The sequence below is a fragment of the Rhipicephalus microplus genome, chromosome 7, assembly GCF_043290135.1.
Source record: "Rhipicephalus microplus isolate Deutch F79 chromosome 7, USDA_Rmic, whole genome shotgun sequence".
NCBI classification, from domain to species: Eukaryota; Metazoa; Arthropoda; class Arachnida; order Ixodida; family Ixodidae; genus Rhipicephalus; species Rhipicephalus microplus.
Window position 1 is genome coordinate 138,164,127 of NC_134706.1, and position 10,466 is coordinate 138,174,592.

General features: G+C 43.6%; 1 protein-coding gene across 1 annotated transcript; it reads right to left on the reverse strand.

Moving 5' to 3' along the window:
* Nucleotides 1-126: 126 nt before the first annotated feature.
* Nucleotides 127-8,399, reverse strand: LOC142767884 (pseudouridine-5'-phosphatase-like). The gene is made up of 3 exons (XM_075870128.1): nt 8,327-8,399; nt 2,419-2,631; nt 127-389 (listed from the first exon to the last, which is right to left on the reverse strand). The coding sequence occupies exons 1-3, from the start codon at nt 8,397-8,399 to the stop codon at nt 127-129; spliced, it is 549 nt and encodes a 182-aa protein (XP_075726243.1).
* Nucleotides 8,400-10,466: the final 2,067 nt, after the last annotated feature.

The following is a 10,466-nucleotide window of genomic DNA, read 5'->3' on the forward strand; positions in this document are numbered from 1 at the left end:
GTCGCCCTCAAATTAGGTTGAGCTCCTTTTGTAATCCTCCAGGTATATGGGATATATTTGTGAGCAAAAGCATAAAACGCTGCTGCAGTCCAAGTGCGTTCTACTTAGTACTTCGTCATTGTCATACTAAGTCATATTTTCAGGCCGTGACAATACCTTTTCGGGTGCTGGATGGTCATGAAACTTGGACGCTGAGATGAGGAAGATGTCGGGGTTTGGTTTGCCATGTTTCAGCTCCGGATCACCACCCGATATGAACGCATGGTTGAAGAGCAACAAGGCATCTTCATGGTGCGTCATCTTGAGCCCGAAAGAAAGCGGTACGGAGCTAGTGTTGGCCGCGATAGGAACGCCGTGCGCATGGAGGTGGCGTATCAGCTGCTCGGCACCTGGTTGTAAAGTGAATAGTACGTCTGGTAATGCTGTCGGAATTCGCAAACTTTCAGGTAAATTGTACCCGCCATTAGAGAAGGTAAATATATATACGTGCTAGTTATGTCATGTTGGTTCAGTAATGTTGTGAGCATTGTGCACCGTCAGGATATATCAGCACAAAAGCGTTGCATGATGGGGTCCACCAAGTCCTTACTGACGTATTTCTGTCAAGCATATGTCGTTGTTAAAACATGTACAGCATCAAAAAAGTGAACCAGAAAAGAGAAACTTTGGAAATGTGGACACGCGAACATCAAACCAATGACTTATCAATCCGGGCCAATAGGAACCACGTGCTTAGCCAACTGAGCCATCGGCGCCTACCGAGATCACATTTTTGACACTCCTTGTGCTTCTCACACTCCTTCGCTCTCTACCCGCAGTATTTGCTTCTCGCTCATGAGAGTGGATAAGAGAAGTACTGCATTAAGACACTAACTCTGACAAAGAACGCTCAGTCCTTCGGCTTCTCATTGCCAGCATAGGAATGGACACTAGCGTCTTAAATGTTTCGCTTCTGAAGTGGCTATTTGATGGATATAGGTTTTGTCTACCCACCGCAGCTCCAACTGTCGTGAATAGCTTGTCAACGTTTTCACTGCTGCGGCACCCTTTAATTTTGTATGTTGAGTATAAATTCTTCAATATACTTTTCAGGTGGCCCAAGAAGTGGGGCTTCTTTGGGCATAGTTCAGAAACTATATAGCTCGGCGAATGTACAGCGCGAGCGTGGCCACACAGAAAGAGTGGTGCGCGCATTGAAACAGCTGCGCATTGCTTTTGAATATACTTCAGAAGCTTCGTAATTAGGTTCTTTGCTTATCATACGTATGATTACACTGCAGCGGAATTCTCGAAATATGCAGCAAAGCTACGCACGCTGACGCTCTCTTGTAGCGACTGCTTCATCCTGTATTCGCTACGACTGAACTCGTCACAAAACTTTGTTATGAGGCGCTAGATTCACAAATGATGCTAGTGCATGCATGCCCTTTCTAATTGCTCTCTTGGTGAAGCGAGTGATGCGACTGGAGTTTTTAAATGGCAACATACTTTACGGGGCTATACATGATTTTCAATTTTTATCTCTAGGCACGCCAGACCTATGTACTGGGACAAATTTCTTGGCGAAATTTCATGAAAATGGCGACTTTTGGCGCTGTTTTGCTCGTCGTTTGGCAAACCTCATTCGAAATTCAGCGGCAACCCTGGCCAGGCCTACGATGAACAACTAACGGCGTGTCTCTTATCACATCAAGCCTATATAAAGGCCGAACCCTGGGAACGTGTAAGCTTGAGCTACTACGGAAGCCCTACCGACTTCACCGGGATTGATTGATTGATTGATTTGTGGGGTTTAACGTCCCAAAACCACCATATGATTATGAGAGACGCCGTAGTGGAGGGCTCCGGAAATTTTGACCACCTGGGGTTCTTTAACGTGCGCCCAAATCTGAGCACACGGGCCTACAACATTTCCGCCTCCATCGGAAATGCAGCCGCCGCAGCCGGGAATCGAACCCGCGACCTGCGGGTCAGCAGCCGAGTACCTTAGCCACTAGACCACCGCGGCGGGGCGACTTCACCGGGAGTAACTCCACTGATATCTTAGGAGCTGTATACAAGCTAGCAAGTATGTACGTACGCAACTTCTCACCATTATGAATGTGCCCTCAATTGCGTGGTATCTGTTGCCCAAGCTCCGGAGGTGGTTTAAAGTCAGCATTGCCGAAATGATTTGACGAGCCCGGCTGCTCTGTCTTAAGGCGCAATTCTGCACATGTTTTTCTTAGCGAAATTTTTTTTGCATAAATAGATGGTCATCGAGTACAGCAACCGGACGCATCAGAAATAATCATTAAGGTCTATATCCTCAAGCGTGGTAATATATCGGGATCAATGCTACCTAACTTTATTGCGCAAGTTTCGGTAACCTATGTGTAGAAAAGGAAAGCCGATTACCTCTTTTTCGAGGAGACTCACTGGGCATGACCTTTGAGTTGGGTAGTGAATTTTTGTACAAGTGGTCCAGTTCGTACAAGTAGTAGTCCTGACTGATCGGTAGCTCCAGTGTGTCAATGACGATCCGGGCTGCATCGGCATCCGGCATTCCCATCACTCTCTTCCTCAGCTCCCACGTGTATGTCTTTCCGTACCGTCCGGCCACTTCTTCCACGGCGGCTGTGTACACCTTGTCTGCATCTTCGAGACGAAAGATGTACAAAATATACTTAGGGGTAGGTTAAAAAGCTTCCTCACTTGTTAGTAGTTTACCTAATAGAACTGGAATAAAATAAAAAAGACTTGATTTGGTGAAGCTGATGAAAGAAGGATGGTGCTCGCTGTAATACCTTTGAGAAAGTTGAGCTCGTCACATGCACACAAAAGAGTAGTGGTAAGAAACAACAACAACGGTGTGATGATATGCTATAGACTAAATAAACAGTTCCATGTTCCGCTTATGGGCATGGCTTTACAGATGAATGATGAATAGTATTGAAACTAAAGTGAGACGCCGCACAGAGGGCAAACACAACATGCTTCAATCTCCATGTACGAAAGACGAACAGTGACCACGCTATAAAACTAAATATTATCAGAAAAAATACAGTACCAATAGACAACCATGCACTAACGCGTGGTTTTCTATTTTTTTTTTCTTATCGCTTCTACCGCCTTGCCGGTCTCCGCAGAACTCAACTGCACTACTCGTGTCCATGTACTTCAACTTGTTGATAAAATCGCCCTCGCGCTGCGAATTGTGCTTCCTGGTGAGCTCAATTAGTAAAGCGACCACCCCGGAAAGGCGTTTATCCAGAAAGGCGTTTCTCGCTGTTTCGATCCCTGGAGCTGGGTGAATTTTGCGGCAACTAAGAGGCCTGTCTTTCTGAGCAATCCACACGGATTTCGTTGTGAGTTCGTGCTACTAGCACGTGGTCGTCTACTTTATTTTTCTTAACAATCCCGCGTCCATCGGGTCTCCGCAGAACTCCTTTGCATTAAATAAGTATTTTCCGAAGCAACACATACACTGAAGTGCATCATAATAATACTTTGTAGCATAAGCGTATTGGTGAAGCGTTAGTGCACTGCTCATTATCGCGTAACGCACAACTGGAAGTTATATACTGCTAGTGAAGATAAATTGAGTGAGAACGTTCTGGTGTAGAGAACAATGTATAAAATGTGGCCGCTACTTCTGCAGCGAGCATATTTAGTGAATGCTATATACCTAGAAATACACCTATGTGTTTCTTTGTTTGAATTCAAAAAAACAAAAACAAAAGAAAAGAGCAGCAAACGAAGAATAACAGCGAGTACTCCACTACAAAACATCGCGCAGCCCGTTTGCAACTTTGGGGTAATTAGCCCATCCTTTAACAGCTTATAAGAGTTTTGCTGGTTGGAGACGGTGCCATTAAATTTAATGTGCCAACAAAAATAGTGTGGTAGAATGGTTAAATCAAGATTGTCGATTGACTAGCAGCAGCACGATGTACGCATTTTGTTTACAAGTTGTAGGTGAAGAGAAGCGGATGTGCCCTCTCTCGGGAGCGCATCTTTTGGGTTCTGTACGTAAGGTAACGCTGGCACGCTCGTTATAGGTTAGGCATCCGGTGCTCTACCTTGAACACCATGCGGATGCCTTCCTAGGCACCTCCGTCAATACCTTTGAAATGAGAGAGCTCTTCAGAGCTAAGATAATAACCATGGAGGAAGACAAAGCTTAAAGGGGCCGTGAAATGAAAATGAAGCTGCCCGGTTCTAATTTTCCCTTCTTCAGTAAAGATTCGACATGCCAATTTTGACGTATTTCGGTTCTATATCCTGCCTATAATAATGATGCCCGTTTTAAACCTCACTTTTTTCGGGCTGCTGCAACGACCGTGCGAACATACTGGCCGCCATAGGCATCAACATGCGACTTCAGTGAAACATCACGTAAGAGAACTTACAAACCGCGTAGGTTAGCTCTATTGTGGTCCAAATGATGAATTTATAGGAACCTAGAAAAGAAGAGACAACATGGCGATTTTCGCGTTTTGAGTGTGCATACTGAGGAATAACAGCGAAAGTGATTTTCTTGGATCCGCGTTCAAATATATTCAGGCTTCGTGACCTGTTGCGTTCGCTCACTTGGCGCAACATCCAAGTGTTTTTTTTTTGTGTTTTACTCGTTGCGTGAGACTGTATTTTACCGCATGTTCTGAGGGGGCTTAGCCCTCGCTATGCCTACCGTGTGCGTCGTCAGTCAGTGTCGAACAGCCTATAGGGGTCCTCTAAAGCTTGAAAACATCGGTGCCGACTGCATAACTCGTTGTGGCGCTCACAAGAACTACTGCGAGCGGAAACGACGCCGGAAGATTGCCGCCATATGACTTGATACTTGTAACGTTAAATGTGATCACAGCATTGCATCAAAATAGAAATCGCTATTTGTTTTATTTTTTAATTAGCATGATTATTCCCTCGGCGCGATAGAGAATAAAGCTCTTCAACCTTTCCAACTTGAAAACTGCCCAGCTGGTCAAAGGATGCGCCGAACGCAATGTGCTGAAGAAAACGCGCTGGAGACGCTGGCGCCATTATTGAAGAAAATAAAATAAAAAACTACGTAAGAGCGTTGATATATACACGTAATTGGAAAAATAAATATCCGTAAAGCTACAAAACAATACAGAAGCGTTCGCGAGCTGGCTCGTTTCGCATGTGTCGTTCCCTCTTCAAGTACCGCCTTGCTTGTTACCATAGCAATGGCGTCCTTATTACGCTGTAAGTGATTCTTGAAAGAGAGGAAAGAAGATAAAAGTGAGCCGCGTAACTGTCTGCATCACCAGCGACACCTTATTACGCAAGACGTAACAGGCAATATGTCATGCGAGCTTCCTGTACGGTAGAGTTTTCAGTTCATTTCATTGGGCAACCTTTGGACGTCAGAGGGCGAGGGAAACGCAGTAAGGTGAGCCCGCGAAAATTGAGTTGATGGTAAGCATACATTTTATTGTATTTCGATATCTCTATGCTGACTGGCTTTGCACTGCGTGGCCCTATCAATGCTGTTTTTGCGGCACTTATCTCTTAAGCAGTCAGTGTACGCAACCAGCTAGACAAACATGTAAAACTATGAAGCCATCGAAAGTGTTAGATGGCCCCTTTAACACGGTGAAAAGAACGTTTTTGAAAAACCTCAAGCAGTGTGATTGAAACGGTATGACTCTACGAACCTCGATGAGCTATGACTCAACAAGCATCGCTGCGTCGCCATGTGTTTTCAACAACAGAGATTCCTCTTACGTAACTTCTTGCAAACCATGCAGACTATATGCGTATCGCATGTTTGATGGCACGGTGCTGTTTAAGTGGCTTGGCGTTTCTATAAGATGATAAGATGAAATTTTTGTATGCCGTATGATGCAACATATGATCATTTTATTCTTGACAAAGTACCGGGTAAGTTCGGCCTATTCATCCTGAGTTCCACTGCATGCCGTCTCTCTATTAACAAATCTATCAAACACGCAAAATTTGGTTCAGTGAGCTGTCTGACGCTGCGCGACAGAACAGCAAGAGCAGAACCTTTTCTGCTCGCCCGCCTGCTCGCGCAGAACGAGGCCCCTGTTTTTATTCATAGCTTTCAAAACAAAAGAAATGAATAGGGTAATATGATACGCAGTACTGCATTTGAATATGCCACAATATAGCCAGCCTTTGACGTTACGCGCTGGCATCGTATCAGCGAGCGGCCACATTCGACCGCGGAAGCGGCTGAGAACTACGTGCTTCGATCGCCAGGGTGGCGATGTACGAACCACGATAAATATAGCGCTGAAGCTATGACACACGTGCGAGGACGAAGCAGACATTGGGCCCCGCCACGATGGTCTAGTGGCTAAGGTACTCGGCTGCTGACCCGCAGGTCGCGGGATCAAATCCCGGCTGTGGTGGCTGCATTTCCGATGGAGGCCGAAATGTTGTAGGCCCGTGTGCTCAGATTTGGGTGCACGTTAAAGAACCCCAGGTGGTCGAAATTTCCGGAGCCCTCCACTACGGCGTCTCTCATAATCATATGGTAGTTTTGGGACGTTAAACCCCACAAATCAATCAAGCAGACATTGGCTGAGCTCAGAGGTCAACCGCAAGCAAAATGTTGTATTCTGGGCTGGTATTGCGAGGAATAGAGTGGTCACTCTAGCATTCTCACCCAAGGAGCGCTCGAATATAATGTGATCCGACTGAAAACACTGAAAGTGCATTTGAACAGAGAGAAAGTTTTAATGGCGCATTGACAAAAGTTTTATTTTGATCAGGCTACTAAGAATAAGATCAAACATGCAATGTGTCTTGTAACGAATGCATGAGTATGGAAACGTAAAACTATTAAGAGCAAATAGTAATGCAGTCAACGTTCAGTACATATGACGAGACAGCTATAAATACTCATTATTTGAATGTTTATTTGTTCCAGGTGAATGCTTGCTTTTGCTCCATAAGCAAGAGACGAGTCATGGATTTATTATTTTTCGAAAAACAGGCCTTTTCAAAGCACTGGTACATTAAAGCAATTGTGATCAATAATGTATGCTTCAACTTGCAACATTTTCACTGTATACGCTAGCCTACACATGTGCTGATTAAGTCCGAAAACCAAGGAATAATTCATGCATAAATCACTGTGTTCACTCATCGAACACAATGTACGACATAAAAAGCTTGTTATAGTAAAAAATGTTTTTTCTCACACAAATGATGGATTTTGATGGTTAAGGGTATATTGCAAAAGCATCGCCAGACAAAATGCGTTTTCCGATTCGTTTGATGATTGCTTTGAAATCGCTGTTTGTAAATGAAATTAAATTGAACTGTCTTGCAGCTCCTAATTGTTCCCTGCCAGGTCTTGCAACTTAACAACACTGTAACACCGATTATTCAAATCGGCTAACGATTCTCGCATATTCCATAAAGAATACTGATGGACACTGTAAATTTGAAAATGTGTTCGATGAAAGCCTTTGGCTATTCAACTGACTATTCCAGCTCTTTATTGTTTTCATTTGTTATACTTCTTGTTTTTGTTTCTCTTCCTCTTTTACACTTTCAACAACGACGTAACTGCTGAAAGAGTGTGACGGTGAGAGGCCACAGCTGACACGGTTACAGGGCATGGACGGACGGACACCATCAGTATGAGATATTAAAGGCTTTTGCCTTAAAATCATGTTGATTGATTATGGTCTGCTCGACTGCTGAAACTTGCGGGCGCTTTTGGGGATGGCTAGAGCCATTCGATGCCGAATATAGAGGAAGGTTGTTAGATGTGTTATTTAGATAGTGGGCTTCCTAATAAAGCCATTTTCTGAGGCATTTGAGCCTGATGCCGAGTGGGAAAACCTGGCACTGTGTAAGTGTTCAGAAAACATATTGACGAAACAATTTTACCATACACTACCTCGAAGAGTCTTTGCGACTGCCTTAGTTTCACTTCAGATTTTTTTCAGCATATATTACTGGGAATGACACCAGCCACATCGTGAATCACTACTCGTAAGATCCTTTGGGTGTCCTCATAATCCTTTAAACTAACGTCAACAAACGAAAAGTTTGAAATCCGCATCTTTTAATGTGGTGGTAAAAAATTCAGAAGGTAGGACAGGATACCGTTCAATAAAGACGCACGTTTCAATTTCGCTGATTAACCTTACTGGGTGGTGAATTCTTATTTAGCGACATTCTGGAGTTCGGAATAGGTAATATTCGTTCGCTGCGCTGACTTATTCCAAGTTGTAAAAAGGATAAAAAAAAGCCGCTGGCACGCAGTATCTTATCCAGCACATGAATGATGTTCAGAGTTAAGAGAATGCAAGCTGCAGTGCCTAATAATTATTCCACTCACCTAAAACGACGCCATCGAGGTCGAAAATGACGCGCGTAACAGGATTGAAGCTTGCTTGCTTGTTTGCCGCCATGATTGGTCGGCTGATTGACCAAAGTGATGATGATGATGTTACCGAAAGAATGGCACAACCCACCCCAGGGGATCGGCCACCAGCCATCTAGAGAAGTAGGACCTGTGACACAAGAAAAATGAAACAAAAGGAAAAGAAAAAAAAGAAGAGTGTGAGAGTGCAGGTAGCCTTTGTGTTTCATGTGGATCTAGCCGGGACGCTGGTTTCGTAGCGCTGTTTCTAAGAGCGCGCGCACAGTTACTGTACAGAAGCCGCACCCGATGTTAATGAAAGTGCAAAAGCGCAATGCTAATCATAATCGGGAATTCCCCAATGATAACCTAAGCCTAATAAACTGCTCGATTAGGAATTCATGGATAGCTCATGAGTGGAAGATTGCTAAAATTATATCACTGCTTAAAAAGTGGCGGGCCGGCTTTAATATTGACAATATAAGACCAATAGCATTTACATCAAATGTAGTAAAACCTATTGAAAAGGCCCTTCATGGTTATACAATAACATTTCTTAATGACCAACAGCTACTGAGCCCTAGTCAAATTGGCTTTAGATCTGGACATTCAATATGGTATACGCATGTAGACCACGAAAGTAATGTTCGCATTGCCGAGCGTTAGAACAAAACAGTACGTAACTTTCGTTATTTTGAGATATATAAAACATTCAATAGTGTCAACACAATCTATGTTAATAAATCATTTATGGTACAACGAATTCCATGCTTTTATTGAAGCATGGCTGACAAAATTCTTAAAAGAAAGTAAGTTTTACTGCGTTGAGGATGGCTTTTCTTCCTGCAAGCACAAGCTTAGGCGAGGCGTCTCTGAAGGGTCAGCACATTCACCAGCAATATTTAACATCTTGATGTGTACTATTCCCATTCGATCAGGGCCGCAGGCTTATGTTTATGCGGACCACATAGCTTTTTTTTTTGCTATGATTGCTGGCAAAACATCTTCACAATATTTTTCAGTCGTATTTGAGTGAGCTAGAGAATTGGCTAGATTGTTTACAGTTCAGTCTTAATACCAATAACTGTGCTATTATTGTTTTTTTCATTAGCGATCCGGTGAGAATATCTCTTACAAGCAGCACGGTATCCAGCAAGTGGATTTATTAAATTACATCAGAGTTATATATATTGAACATCTGAACTGGCAATCTCATATTAAATATATCGCAACAAACGGAGAGCGGGCAATGGTTGCCTTGCGCAGGCTGAGCAGCCGGGTGAGTGGCTCCGGTTCCCTTGGCATGGTTCGTCGACGACTGCGCCAGCTCGACGACGTATGCAACGCGATTGTGGGTGTTGGTTGGTTGTTACTGAGAGCCCTGGCGCAACCAACTATGGGGAATAGGCCGTACAACGGACGGTGCGTCATCATTGAGATCTAAATGTTTTACCAGCCGGGATGTTTAGATATGTATGTTTTAACAAAAAACAGATTGGTAAACAATGATTAGATATAGAGTAAATAGAAGTAATAAAAAGAAAACCCAGCAAGCTGCTATGGTTGAGAATAAAGTGAATTTATGCGTCAGCTTGACATTCTATTCGTTTTGTTTCCTTTACAAAATTGAATACAGCCTTGCAAACGTTCCTGTGACGAAATCCCTTTTGCGTTCCTCCGAAGGAAAGATCCACCGGAAGGGATGAATTTAAAGGCAACCTACGGAGAGGTCCTTCTAACAGTCATTTTCTTTGATTTGTAAATAACCTGTATTTTAAGAAGAAATGATGCAGAGATTCACTCTCGTTGCAGTGGAGGCATAGGGGAGACTGTGCCAGACCAGACCTGTGTTGATAAAAATTTTGCGGGAGGGGGGGGGGGGGGGGAACTCAGCATCGTAGTCTTTTTATTGATATCTCCGCCATTTTAGAGGAGCACCGTCGATTTTTCTAAGGGTGGCACTTTCAATGAAAAAAATCTGATATTGCCAAGCGAGAGTTTTCAAAATGATCGAATATGACAATTTTGTCAAAGTGTGCCACGGCGATAAATGCTAGCGTCGGTAATATAGAAAATATGGGACCATTATGTGTGGTCACTGCGTGTGCATCTGCAT